Source organism: Antechinus flavipes, chromosome 6, assembly GCF_016432865.1.
Source record: "Antechinus flavipes isolate AdamAnt ecotype Samford, QLD, Australia chromosome 6, AdamAnt_v2, whole genome shotgun sequence".
Taxonomy (NCBI): domain Eukaryota; kingdom Metazoa; phylum Chordata; class Mammalia; order Dasyuromorphia; family Dasyuridae; genus Antechinus; species Antechinus flavipes.
The window spans coordinates 201,951,984-201,966,344 of record NC_067403.1 but is presented as its reverse complement, the minus strand read 5'-3'; the positions used below and the strand labels follow the sequence as shown (position 1 = coordinate 201,966,344).

The 14,361-nt window shown below is 37.4% G+C and overlaps 1 protein-coding gene across 2 annotated transcripts in view; it reads left to right on the top strand.

The window, feature by feature from the left end:
• Nucleotides 1–14,361, top strand: part of PDE6B (phosphodiesterase 6B) — an 81,898-nt gene that overhangs the window by 61,425 nt on the left and 6,112 nt on the right. The window contains exons 15-18 of one of the 2 annotated variants that reach the window (XM_051964855.1): nucleotides 3,319–3,382; nucleotides 4,148–4,222; nucleotides 10,878–10,961; nucleotides 12,233–12,318. In XM_051964855.1, coding sequence (XP_051820815.1) covers nucleotides 3,319–3,382; nucleotides 4,148–4,222; nucleotides 10,878–10,961; nucleotides 12,233–12,318 — 309 coding nt within the window. Of the gene's footprint in view, nucleotides 1–3,318; nucleotides 3,383–4,147; nucleotides 4,223–10,877; nucleotides 10,962–12,232; nucleotides 12,390–14,361 lie in introns of both variants that reach the window. The other variant, XM_051964854.1, reaches the window with a different exon arrangement.

Sequence of the window (14,361 nt, the reverse complement as noted above, 5' to 3'; positions counted from 1 at the left end):
TAGATGCCTGTGCAAGAGTGAGCTATATATAACTTCTGAATCCCCTTTCAGCTCGGGCATTCTGGGATTCTGATACCAAGAGGCAGAAATAGCTTTCTTTCATTGGAACTTCTGGGTCACCTTCTTTAATTATCAAACTCCATACTATGCACAGATTCATATAATTGGAAGTTGGAAACTCTGCAGCCATACATGAAAGTAATACTTACTATGAAGTCTTCAACAAATGGTGGGCCATCCTTGGCCTAAAGGCCTCCGGGAAGTTCCTTTGAGGACAGCCCATTCTGTTTTCCAACAGGTCTAATTATTAGAAAGCTTTTCCTCTTATCCAGCCTAAATTTGCCCTTTTACTACTTCCACTTATTACTTCTGATTCTGTCCTTTGGGCAAACCAAGTAGTCTAATCCCCCCTCACAGCAGTTGTTCAAATACTGAGAGAGCACTTTCACCTCAACTTCTTCCTCCCCACCCCCAGTCATATGTTCCCAGTTTCATCAATCAATCCTCATGGGCTCAGCTCTCTTCAATAGCCTAGTTACCCTCCTCTAGACATTCTTTAACTATCAATGTCCTTTTTTTTAAAAAAATATATTTTTTCCTAATTACATGTAAAAACAATTTTAACATTTGTGTTTTTTTTTATTTTGAGTTCTAAATTTTCTCTCTTTCTCCCTTCCCATCCCTACCTCACTGAGAAGGCAAACAATTTGATACAGTTTATACATGTACAGTCATACAAAACATATTTCCATATTAGTCGTGTTATGAATGAAAACACAAACCAAAAAAAATCAAGAAAAATTTCAAAAATAAAAAGTATGTTTCTACTTCTATTGCACTAGACTCCATCAGTTCTTTCTCTGGAGATGAATAACATTTTTTTTCATCATAAATCCTTCAGAATTATCATTGACCTTCATGAAGTCTCAAACTGAACACAATACTACAGATAAACTCTAATGAGAGGCACAGTATAATGGTCCTATGTTCTTGTTCCTGGGAGTTTACACTCCTGGCTGCCATATCCCACTTCTGACAATCATTGCATTGCAATGCATTTAAATATCCCAGATCTTTTTGAGAACAATTTATGTCTTGCCATGCTTCTGGCATCTTATGCTTGTAAAGTTGGGATCTTTTATACCCCAGAAAGACATTATCCTGATCCTTATTGAATTTCATCTTATTAGATTCATCCCAATGCTCTAGCCTATCAAGACCCTTTTAGATCTGGACCCTATTAGTTATTTGTTGATAATAACATTGTGTCATCTGAAACTTTGATAACTGTCTTCTGAGATTATGATTATTATTACTCCCCTTTTTTGGAGTCTTAACTCAAATGCTTCTTTCTATATCACATCTACTACTGTTCATGTAATCTGGGGCTTGATGGAAAAGGTGTGAGCCAATTTCCCCTCTTTCTTCATTTTCGGTTCAAAATCTTCTTAATCATAATTATACTGCTAAGGACCCGCCCTTCTTTCCAGTCCCCATGTCATACCTAGTCATTGCCTCTGGTCAGTTAGTTTTATTCCTAATTTATACCTCCTCTGTCAGTATTCTCCTTAGGCAGTGTCCCTTTGTCAGTAATCCGTTGATCTAATCCTTGATAGATGCTCCTTTCATAAGAATTTCTCAGTCTTTAGTGTCTGTATCTCTCAAACACGTACATACATGCATGCATACATATGTATACATACACACACGTGTTCAGGGGCTTTGTGTGGCTATATTCAGGGAAGAAACTAACTTGTGACACTCTCTTACAATAAAGGACATGCGCAGATAATTAAATGGTGTTATTAACTTCATTAATATCATTTTCAAGATAAGAACATATGGAGATCTAAAGAATCACATGAATTAAAAGGATAGTTAGTGTACATCTAGAAAAGTAATGGTGATCATTAAGGTTTAACATGGTTTTATTGTGCCAGTGAATGAGTTGAGTGTGGTCTTGCTACACTAAATATATTTTCTTTGGGGAATAGAATTATTAGACAGGTAGAGCAGAAAAATGTTACAGAGTTAACCTGGATATTTACAAAGCATGTTGACATAGTTAGTCATGTTTTATTGTGGAAAATCTGATGAGTAACCATTAGCCATCAGCTTGGAAGAAAGTCTCCAGTGGAGTGTTCTAGGAAGCTGTGTTGACACTGTTCTGTTAAATTTTCTTTTTCACTGACTTTGGATAATGACAAAGATACTGTGCTTATCAAATTCACAGATGACACAAAGCTGGAAGGATTAGCTAACATACTGGTTAACCTGATGCTGTCAGCATCAGGATCTCTCTCTGCTTTCCCTACCCCCAAATCTCAACACAATCTAGCTCTGGACTGGATTTGATAAGATAAAATATAGTATTTATTTCTCTCAGGACTTCCTTTCCTTCCTTTCCACAGCTCTTTTTTCCCCCTAGGGATTTTAGAAGGAATATAAAATGTCTCTTTGCCCTCCTCAGTTCTCTCTGCTACATGTGGCAGAAAAATAGCAAAGGTACCTCTTTCTTCTTATTCCTTTCTTGGAATATATATATATATATATATGACAAGTAGATGGTATGATGGGCAACAAACATTTTAAAAATAAGCATTTAGTAAGCACCTATTATGTACCAAGTACTATGCTAAGTGCTTTCCAAATGTTATCTCATTTGATCTTAACATCAATCCTGGGAACTAAATGCTATTATCATCCCCATTTTTCAGTTGAAGAAATAGAGGTAGACAAAAGTGACTCATCCAATTGGTAGAGAAGACTCAGGTCTTCTGGAACTTCAGATCAGGTGCTATATTCACTAAATCACCAGCTACCTCTAGTGCTTCACAGTACAGTATGAAGGGCAGTCAAGAGATGTGGATCCAAATTCCAATTTTGCTACAAACAAAATAAGTTACAATTTTCTTGTCTATAAAATGAGGGAGTTGGACTATTCATTTTGTGGCTCGTCCTCTGGAAAATATGAAAGGCAGGGAAACTGGGAATAGAGAAGCTAAGTAATGGGTAGAGAGGTATATTGAACACAGAATCAGGATAAGTCCTTCCTAAAGATTGAATTGAATTGAAGTGGGAATGTGAGTGAAAGTTGAAAAATGGATTGAGGGGATGAGTCATAGATGCAGCTGAATACTAGATGAACCAAGGATACAGGAGTGGTTGATACCTTCTCTAGGGAGACATTGGGAATTTGCCAGCAACTGATTCTTATTCCTTACTGGGTTCACGCTTTCTCCTAAGTGAAGGAGATAGAGTGAAAAAATCTAGACATTGCTGGGGGTAGATTCTGATACTGTCCTTGCTGTCTTGTAGGGCAATGATGATGACTGCATGTGACTTGTCTGCCATCACCAAGCCATGGGAAGTCCAGAGTAAGGTCAGAACCTGATGCCTTATTCTTTGCAGAGTTCTAAGCATTATGTTAAAAATGTTTAAAATAATAATGTCCTGAACACCTCTCTTACCCCCAAAATATTCAGGCTGTCCCCCAAGTAGGTAGAAAGCTGTCATAGGGCAGATGACCACTATTCTACAAGATTTCTTTAAAAGAGGAAATTTGGGTAGATGGTAGTGTTGAAATAAACTTGGGACAGTGACTTTGCCTTCTGAATTGACTGTCTATATATCTATACCTATATATGTATATGTGTATATACATATATACAAATATACACAAACATATATACATATATACATAGCAAATATGTCTATATTTACTAGTTGGTTGCACTGATATACATAATTTATATGTATATATATGTAAAACACATGTGTATATATGCATGTGTGTAGTATATATACATATGTGTATCTAGAGTAGATATATGTGTGAGTATATACATATATTACAGTGTGTGTGTGTGTGTGTGTGTGTGTGTGTGTGTGTGTGTACACACCAGTGACAACTAGAATTGTCACAGAAGAATGCTCATGGTGAGTTCCATAGTTGTTTGGCCTCCATGTCCAACATTAGCTAAGGCCTAACTCCATTCTGTAGGTCAGGGGAAAGAGTGACTAGGGCAGAAGAGACAAGTGGCCAGGAGCAGAGAAAGTTGCCTGGGCTTGGGGAAAGCTTACAATGGTTCTAGGTGAATGATGTCCAATCTATCAGGATTAAACTTTTTTTCTCTATGATACATAGGTAGCACTGCTAGTGGCTGCTGAGTTCTGGGAACAGGGTGATTTGGAGAGAACAGTGCTTGATCAGCAGCCAATTGTAAGTATTATATCTGCATTACATACACCTAGAGTAAAGAAACAGCCTTCCTATCTATCCCCTGAGGATCATTCAGCATAATTTTTACTGATAGCATCCAAATCTCAGTTATTCATCCTTGCTTTAATGGGGTTAAGTGACAGGGCTAATCTGTAAAGCCATTCTGTTTTATTTTTTTGTTCTTATGTAATGAGTACCTATTGTTCACATACCCTTACATTGTGCTATCTCCTGACCAGGGGATATGAGGGAGATGGATAAGGACAAAATCTGTATCTTCCTCTAAGGGAGAAAACAAAGGAGCTAATTTGAGACAAGTGCTGAGGGAGGTCACACTATGAGAAAGACAGGAGGACCTAGCAAAGAAATTAATGGTCTCACCAAGACACACAAAGGTACTTGGTATTAAAATTGGAATCCGAACTGAGGTCTCTTTTGATGGTCAAATTCAGCTCTCCTTCCATTACACTAGGCTGTCCTTCTAAATACATAATAGTGCATAAGACTTCAGTGAAATAATGACTGGACAAATGGGGAGATCAGCACTGATCACACCAGAGCAGATATAAGGCATATAATAACACTCACAGCATGAACAACAGATTCAGCAGACGAAGCAGCACTCCAAAAAGGATCAAGGAGTAGAGTAGGTATAGCCCGGCAAGACAAGTTAAAAGTTTGGCATCCAAAACCACAAGCCAAGAACTGATCAGAGGCAAAAGACTGTCTGGGTCAGAACCACGGACAGTTCCTTGGGCCCTCTAATCACACATTCTTTGATTTTCAACCGCTGTCTAGTGCAACCTGTACACATCACACCCCCCAATCCCCATTATGACATTCCCAACAAGTCATTATCACAGACTCTTCCTGAAGACCTTCAAGAAGGGGGAAACTACCACCTCTCTTACTAACATAGTTCTATTTTTGAGATCCTCAGAGTGGTTTTTAAAGCATAGATCATAGGCTTTCAGAGTAGCAGAAATCTTTGAGATTATCTAATATAACTTTCCATTTTCCAAGGGAGCAAATTGATATCCAGAGAAGTTAAGTAACTTGCAGGTGATTACACATATAATTAGTAGCAGAGCTATGGCTTGAAACCAGGTCATGTAACTACACATTCAAGGCTTTAAAAAATTTTTTTCACTACATCAGTACTAGTCCCTGGGGTTAATGCAAGATTTTTTATGTGACTGATATCGTTGTTGGTTTTGGATCGGTGATTTCATTGCTGTGAACTCCTGGTATGGAAATTCCCTCCATTGACATAGATTATAAAATCTTCAGTAATTTACAATCCAAGTGAATTGCCAAGAACACAGAGATTAAATGACTTGTTTTTGGTTACATAGGTGCTTTGTGTCAGAGACACAATTGAATTGCATTCTTCCCAAATTCAAAGTCAGTCCTCTACAGTACAGGGGAAAGTGGGTAACATTTAAATAGTGCTTAAAGATTTACAAGGTATTTATGTTATCGAATTAGTAAAATAACACCTGTTCCCTGCCTTTAAAGAGCTTATGGTCTAGCAGAGGGATAAAACACAAATACTGAAAATCATAATATATAATAATAGATAAATGCATCTGGGAGATGCAAAACAAGGTACTGTGTGTTTTCGAATGAAAATAGTTACCACCAAGTGGGGGTTGGAAGATAAGAGTAGTGAGACAATCAATGTAAGATAAATGAAATAGAACAGAACAGAATGACCTACAAATGAGCCCTGTCATCTAATACCCTTGAAACAAGGCTGAATAATTAGGGCTTGAATATTGTCAGCAAAATTATGCCCTCCAGGACAATGCCAGAAAAGAAAATTGCAGGCCAGTTTCTCTTGCAAACACAGATGGAAAAAAATGTAGATAGACTGTTAGCAGATAGAACACAATAGCACATTCTAACAATTTTCCCCTAGAGCCAAGTAGAGTTGCTCCCTGAAAACTATTATCACATTAACAGGAAAAGTAATGAAAATCTTATAATTGTCTCCATGGAGGCTTAGAGAGCATTAGACAAAATCCAATGTCTGCTCTTGATTAAAAGTCTAAAAATAAATTGATAATGGAAGGTTTCTCTCCTGACATGACAAAGAATATAGGATATTCAAGACCAAGAGTCAACATTACAGAGAATAGAGAAGCACCGAAGTGGTTCCCTTTCAAAACTATAACAAGAGTGGGATGTCCCAGGTCATCCTCCCAATTTATAACATAACCATAAATATATTGGTGCTAATACTACTGATGATAAAGGAATGAATAAATAATGATAATAAGAATACTTCTTTCAGGAGGACCATTTCTATCTGAACATCAAAAATATAAATGATGAGACATTTATATTGTGCTTTAAAGTTTACCAGACACCATAACATACATGATCTCATTTAGCAATCTTATAAGGTACACACTAAATATTATTGTTATCCCCATTTTATTTGGGGATATCTATAAGAACACTGAGGCTCAGAGAAATAAAGTGACTTGCCCATGCACACACCAAAGTGGCATTTGAACTTAAGTTTTCCTGAATTTAAATCCAGCACTCTACCCGCTATACCTCAAGGAAAACAGAATAGATAGGAAAAAGAAAAGCCAAATTATCCTATATGGCAGGTGATCTGATTGTAGAGCAAGACTATCCCGGGGAATCAGCCTCCAAAATGATGAAAGAAAATAATTGAGTTCAACAAAGTTGGGGAGATGAGAAAATCCAGAAAAATCAATTGCACTCCTACACATTCATGACACATGACTTGCAAATACAATGGAGGAGAATTTTTGTTCACATTGGTGGCAAAAAGAATTACATTCTCAAGTATTGATTTAATTCAGTACATTCAAAAAAAGCCTATAAAACCCCAATGGAAGAAATCAATGGAGAGATGCCTCTATTTGCTGAAATGATTAAATACAGTAAATGTAACAATATTTTCTAAGCCAATACATAGATCTAATACAATATCACTGAAGTCTGTGCCACATTTTGTATAACTTTATAGTGAAATTTTCTTCACTAAAGCCAAGTGTACAGATATATATATTCTCACACATATATTTATGTCTGTTCATATAATAATAGGGAAGCTAAGTAGCACAGGGGATAAAATGCCAGAATTGGAATCAGAAGGACTTATCTTCTTGAATTCAAATCTGACCTCAGATATTTACTAGCTATGGGATCCTGGACCAGGCATTTAGCTCTATTTGTCTCAGTTTCCTTATATGTAAAATGAATGGGAGAAAGAAATGGCAAACCACTCCATTATCTTTGCCAAGAAAATCCCAATGTGGTTCACAAAGAGTCAGACATCACTTAAAAATGACTCAGCAATACCAACATATAACGATAATGACAGATTTGCCCACAAAACTCTAAATTCAGATTCTTCTTCAGACTCTCATCCCTCCAAAGTATCTTTTCCCTTTATTGCTTAGTCACTGACCCTTTACCAGCTAGTATGTCAAAATCTCACATAATTAGTCATCTCTAGAATACTGAAGCATTCCCTACCAGACCAGGGCTAACTGACAGTATGGGTAAAGGAAAACAGTCCCAAGTTTTCTTTCAATTACTGAGCATGTCATTAGACTTTAAGTCCTTGGATTCAATCTTAGGCATCTTTATTCAGTTAATTCCTTGGCTGTTGCAATGAAAGAAAATTCCCCAGAAACAGGGAAATAAGTTAACAAGAAGGCAGATAAATCATATCATGTAAATCTCTGTCCTTGTGGGAAGGAGAATCATGATGAAAAAAGAACATTTGGGTGGAGATAAAAGGAGAGAAATTACAATGTATTATAGAGTTCCTTACTACATGGGAAAATAGATCAAAATTTGCTCACAGGTAAACTATGCTAGTGATGAGGGACTTCCAACTTTTTAGACATTTGCAAAGCAGCAAATAAATTCTTAATTTACTTTCATCTTTCAAAAGGCAGATAACAATGAGAACTATACCCAAGAAATTAATTGAAATTAATTCATTGAAAGAAATTAATCATGGCATATTAGAATCGGGGATAGTTCATATATGCAGTAGTCTATATATAGGACAATTTATGCATGCTGATTATGACACCATAAAAACATCCATATTAAAATGCCAGAACTCAATAGGAACATCCAAGGATATGAATAATTTAAAGTAATAATCTCCAAACTTTTTTGATTCCATGCCTTTATTAGAAAAAAAAGTTGATAATATATACAAATATATGTTAATTATTTACAAATTATATAATGTACTCCTATACTGATAATTGTGTATATTATAAAACTTATATAAAAATAAAAAATTTAAAGGATGATATATAGATGAATAAAATGTTTTTATTAATGGTATAAACCCTTTTTGTTTTCAGTAAAAATATCAATGATAATATTTTTAGTGAGAGCAATGTGATTGAATATGCTTCATTGCTTTTGAAAATCTTGATTTAACAATTTGATATAGGCATTTGAGTATCTCATTTTAAGTGAAGCTTATTTTAACTTTAATGGCTGTCATAGTTGAAAAGAGCACCTCACAAAGATATGTGTCTCTAAATGGAAGAAGTTGGCTACATTTAGTAAATCATCATGATCATTTTTCAGTCTCATCCACCAATTTTGCAAAGATTTTTGTTGAAATTTGGCAAGTAAATTTCCATCTTCCCTGAAGTCACTCAGTTTTTCTTGCAAAGTAATTGAAAGGTGTTGCTTTTAAAATTTTTTTAACAAATGGGCTTAGAATCCAATGAAACTATTTATTTGGAAGATTTTTAAACAGTTTGAATTATTCTAATATTTTAAAATGCTCCAGTATAAAATTTCTTATTGGTGACCTACTTATGTTGTTTATAGCAACCTAGAGAGAAGACAGTTATGTATCAAAAGGGCTCTGCAGTATCAAATGATGTAGAGAAATCAAAAAGGAAGGAAGGAAGGAAGGAAGAAGAGAAGGAGGAAGAGAGGGAGGAAGGAAGGGAAGGAGAGAGAAGAGAGGGAGGGAGGGAGGAAAGATGGACAATGGTAATCCGGAAATAAATGGAGGTATTCAGAAGAAGGATAGATTGGGGAGCAGAATAATGTAATGAGTTCTTCAGTACAGATCACAGTCCATCCAGGTTTGCTTATTCAATTGTCTCTGTCCCATTGAAAATGAGAAAAGGGCTCTTAGTCCTCAGTCACTAGCCCATAATAAAGCCTACCAAAGGTTTTGACAATAGGCAGATCTTGCTCTTGTATCTGCTGGTTCAGAAGCCAGTTCAGGTATAACCATCCTGAAGGTCTAATGTTCAGTGCAGATGGGGAAGATTTGGGAAATTATGCAGTCATAAATTTAGAGGCCGCCTGTGGAAGTAGGTGGAATAGGGGAATATTATTTGTTAGTGGGTAAAGAAGGCAAGTAATTGAGCTGGAGAAAAGCCTGGAGGAAGGTTGGGATGAGATTTATCTTACCACATTCTGGTTAGTTGCTTCATAAAGTCATGTCACAACCCCCACTTTGGAGACTGGTTTGAGTTTAATATTAATTTTTTTTGCATAGGTACATTTGTAGCATATATTTTGACGCCATTCTTCCAATCCCACCCCAACCCCAACTGAACTAGTAAATTGCATTTCCAGAAAGTGCCTTCTACTTCCTCCCTCAGAGCTGGAGAGATAATCCTAAAGGGTTAGGGGAGGGAATGTTTCCTAATTCTATAACAAATGAAGCTCACCCCCACCCCAATGTGCTTCCCCCATTGATTATTAGGCAATATTAATTACTCAGACAGACTTAATTAGCTTTTAGAGAGGGATGTTTACTAAGGTGATACAGTAAAACCAATTGGCAAAGAACTCTATGATCTATTTTCCCACAAGTTACATATGGATCCCAGAGGAAAGTCAATTTAAGCTTAAAAAGGACATATATAGCAAAGAATAACTCATATCTCCTGCAAGCACTTTTGAGGGAGTGTTCAAGGGGGGTCCTTTAGAGAGGTCTGAAGCTGCCTTGCTTCAGTGTACCTAATTTATCCTTGGCTCATGCTGCAGATCAGTTTGCAGTTCCAAAAACACTTCCAGGCCACCCCTGACCATCCTTACAGGTCCCTCGCAGAAGTTCAGAAATCCCCTGGGCAAGGGAGCAGGCAGGGAGGCAGAAGTGTATTCCTTTTCACTGAGAGATTCCTTCCCAGGGGCTCTGCAGTCAGGTGTTTGAATACCCAGTCCCAACTCGCTGGCTATTTTATGCAAAACCCCACAGGGATGTCACTGAGTTTCTTCACGCAGTCTTAACACACCTCCAATGCATTTTATCCAATGGCTTTCACGGACTTCTCACACCTAGCTTAATGTCCTTGCTCGGTTGGGTGATTCAATGGAGATGTCTAGGCTTTATTCACACCTAGTTTATGCCTGTGATTGATTGGACTGCCACTCTTCCACATTTAAAAATAATAGACAATTCTATTTTATGGGATCCTAAAACTTGTAAATGTAAAAAGTGCATTGATCTTAGCTCAGACAGGCTCCAGGGAAGCAGAAACGTGTGTCTTCAGTAAGCTTAGTGTCAGGACTCTTGGAACTTGCCTTGAAGGGCTGTGCTGCTGTGGGAATAAAAAAGGCTATGCCTTTAACCCTGTGTCCTCACTTGAACTTGTTTTCCCTCTTTACCAAGCCCATGATGGACAGAAACAAAGCTGATGAGCTGCCTAAACTGCAAGTGGGGTTCATTGACTTCGTGTGTACATTTGTATACAAGGTAAGCACACAATCAGTTCTCCCCAGAGGGGAAGGAAGGCTGTTCTCCATATTTTAAAAAATTGTTACTTTTTTTTTCCTTTTAACATCATTTCTGCTTCCTAATAACTGCTTTCTCTACCCCCAGAGAATCGTCCGTTGAAACAAAAAAATGCTTTTTGAACAAAACAAACCAAAACATTGCCCGGGTCTGCTGCAATATATGCTGCATTCTGCAATAATAGTTCATCACCTCTCTACTGAGAGAAGGCTAAATATATTTCAGAATCAGCTCTCTTTATTCATATGTTGTCAACATATTCAACTGAATCTTTTTTTTCTGCTGTCCTTCAATGAGAGGACTTCAGTGTAAGAGGGAATGAGATAGCAAAGGGAGATGGCAGAGGGATATGACTGAGAAAGACGGGTCAATGAATAGGAAAAGTGAAGGGGAACAGGTCAGTGTTAGGGAAGGACAGTGAGGGAGAAGAGAATAGTGATGGAAGTGGGACAATGTGTGCTGAAGAGAAGTAGGGTGATGAAGGCAAGACAGAGAGAAAGGATTACGAGAGGGATGGAAAGAAATCCTAAAGTCCTGTGCCCTTTCTAAAGGTGATCATTATTACCATCATACCGGTAAAACCTAATTAATTCCCAAGAATCAAATGATCTTTCAAGCCTTCGTGAGCCTCCCTTCCCCTGCTTTATCCTTTCCCATAAGGAGACAAAGAAGGAGAATATGTGGTCCCTGCCTTTGGAGAAGACATAGTTGCACACATTCTATAGGAGGCATTTATTGCCTATAATTGATTTTTTGGTCCTAGAGGCTTCTGACCCACAATAAGAAAGCACAATAATTTTCCTCTTCATGGGTTGCCAAAATTTAATTAGGTCCTTTTATTGCCACTTAGATAAATATTTAGGTAGATGGGTGGATAGATAAATAGAAAGATAGATAGATAGATAGATAGATAGGTAATTGATGGATGGATAGATAGAAAGAAAAATAGAAAGATAGAAATAGAAAGATTGAAAGATAGAAAGAAAGATACAGAAAGATAGTTAGAAAGATAGAAATAGATAACAAGATTGAAAGATAGATACAGATAGAAAGAAATAGAAAGATTGAAAGATAAACAGGAAAAAGAGAAAAGAAAGAAGAATAGATAGAAAGAAAGAAAGAAAAGCTAAAATACAGATTTAAATTATGACTAACATACATTCAGGCTATTTTCTTTTCCAGATGAAATCCATGAATATTGAGCTCTCTTTCTGATCCTCTCTCCCATTTAGGAGTTTTCACGTTTCCATGAGGAAATCCAGCCCATGTTTGACAGGCTGCAGAATAACAGGAAGGAATGGAAGGCCCTGGCTGATGAGTATGAGGCTAAAGTGAAGGCTTTGGAGGAAGAAAAGAAAAAAGAAGAGGAGAAACCTGTAGCAAAGAAAGGTATTGCACCATAGCTGAAGTTAACTAATACACCCTGAAGATAAGTCATTAAGAACTCCAACACTCAGTGCAGATATTCAGAATTAGATTTCAGAATTATATTCAGATATTCAGAATCTAGGTCATCCAGCTCACCCTTCCTGTGCAGCAATCCCTCCTAGAAAATTCCTGGTAGCTATCCAGTTTCTGTTATACCATCAGTGATGGGAAGTTCACTACCTGGCACAGCAGTTCATGCTTTAATTTTTAGGGAAAAAGTCTTTCTTCTGCTGAGGCAAAATCTGCCTTTCTATAACTTCTATTCATTGATCCTAATCCTGTCTCCCAAAGACACAAAATAAGCCCAAAGAGTCTAATCTCTCTTCTTTATGATGTGGTATGATTTTTTTAGTATTAAAAACATCATTCAAATCTTCCATTGGCTAAATACCAAGGGATCTGGGTACCAAGTATTATATAGATGGGATGATCTCAAGTCCTTCTGCCCTCCTAGGATGCTCTCTAGACACGCTCCTACTGAGCAATGTCCCCCCACCATGACTCAGTGTAACGTAGCTTCCAGCTTCGTGCATTTGGATATCCCCCAGGTCCAACCCAGCTCTCCCAGCAGCCAATTCCCGCACCAGGGGTTAGCCTAGTGTACACGTTAGTCTTGTCCCCTGCACCCATTTTGCAGAAGGCCTTTTGCTTTTATCAAGTTACCAAAGTCCTCTCTCCTATGCTCAAACCCCAGCTCTTTTTTCAGAAGCGCAGGATAAAAATTCAGCCTCTAGAATGGGTGTGGGGATAAAGTCTCGGATTCAGGGCTCAAGTGACTGGTAGTGCCCCAGTGACTGCTTCCCCCATCAAACCCATTCCCCCAAATGTACCCTTTCCTCCCAGCTTTCCTTGTGCCCCCAATACCAGAGTGGGATGCAGCAGTAAAAAGTTTCATTCTTTGACATCTGTTTTGTGAATGTCTGAACCCGAGCTCCATGCCGGAAGGAGGGATGGGAAGTAGGCTCACCAGCTCTGGATGCTTCTGCCCCTGGCCCTCCCATCTCTGTACTGCCTCATCAGACCTGCTGCCCATCTCTTCTGATGGCAGGGAGCCAAGCTCATTCAATCCTTTGTATTCATGGTTCCTTTTTTAAAAAATTTAGTCAAAAATACCTAAAGTACTATAATCTGTCTTTCCTTTTCCCCTTCTTTATTTCTTTTTATTCTAAGAATATTTTTAATCCTATAAATACTTTCCAGCTCTCATGAAACACAGACTAGTGTAGAAATAAGGGGAAGTCCAGAGGATATTATGTTCCTACTTAGCAAAGTCCCTTCACTATGCTTCAGTGATCTCTCCAAGGTCATACTTAGCATTTTACATTAGGATCACAAGCTCACTTTATTACCCAAGCTTTTTATATGGACATCTGGAGCCCAAAAAATGGTTTCAAACTTTCTTCTTAGTTAATTTTTAATTGTAAATGATCTTGTACCTCTCCTACTCTTCTTTTGCTTTCTCTATCACTCTTATCCTCTATAGTATAACATGTTCAATTTAAAGCCCTCTCTATGAAATTGGGAAATCTGACTTTCATTAGAGGTTCTCCCTCTCTGACCCGAAGTCCAGCACTCCAATATATTGAACATAGTCTAGAAAAGACAGCCTAATGTATAGAAAGGTATTGAATTTGTAGTTGAGGGGATACCTGAGTTCAAATCCCAGCTAAACCATTTAATTCCAATCTCTGAGATGTTGGTAAAATACTTTATAATTCAGGGTCTCTTTTCTGTTCAATAAAATGGAAAATAATAAATGTACTCCCACTTCATGGGTTATATCAAGGAATGTAGTTTGTAAACTTTAAAGGGCTATTGAAATGTGACTTCTTATAAATATAATTTTTTTCTTAGATAGGCAATTAGCCAGATGCTCAATTCCTCCTTTGTCTTCAAAAAAAAAAAGGAATAAACACTTATTAAGCTCCTACTA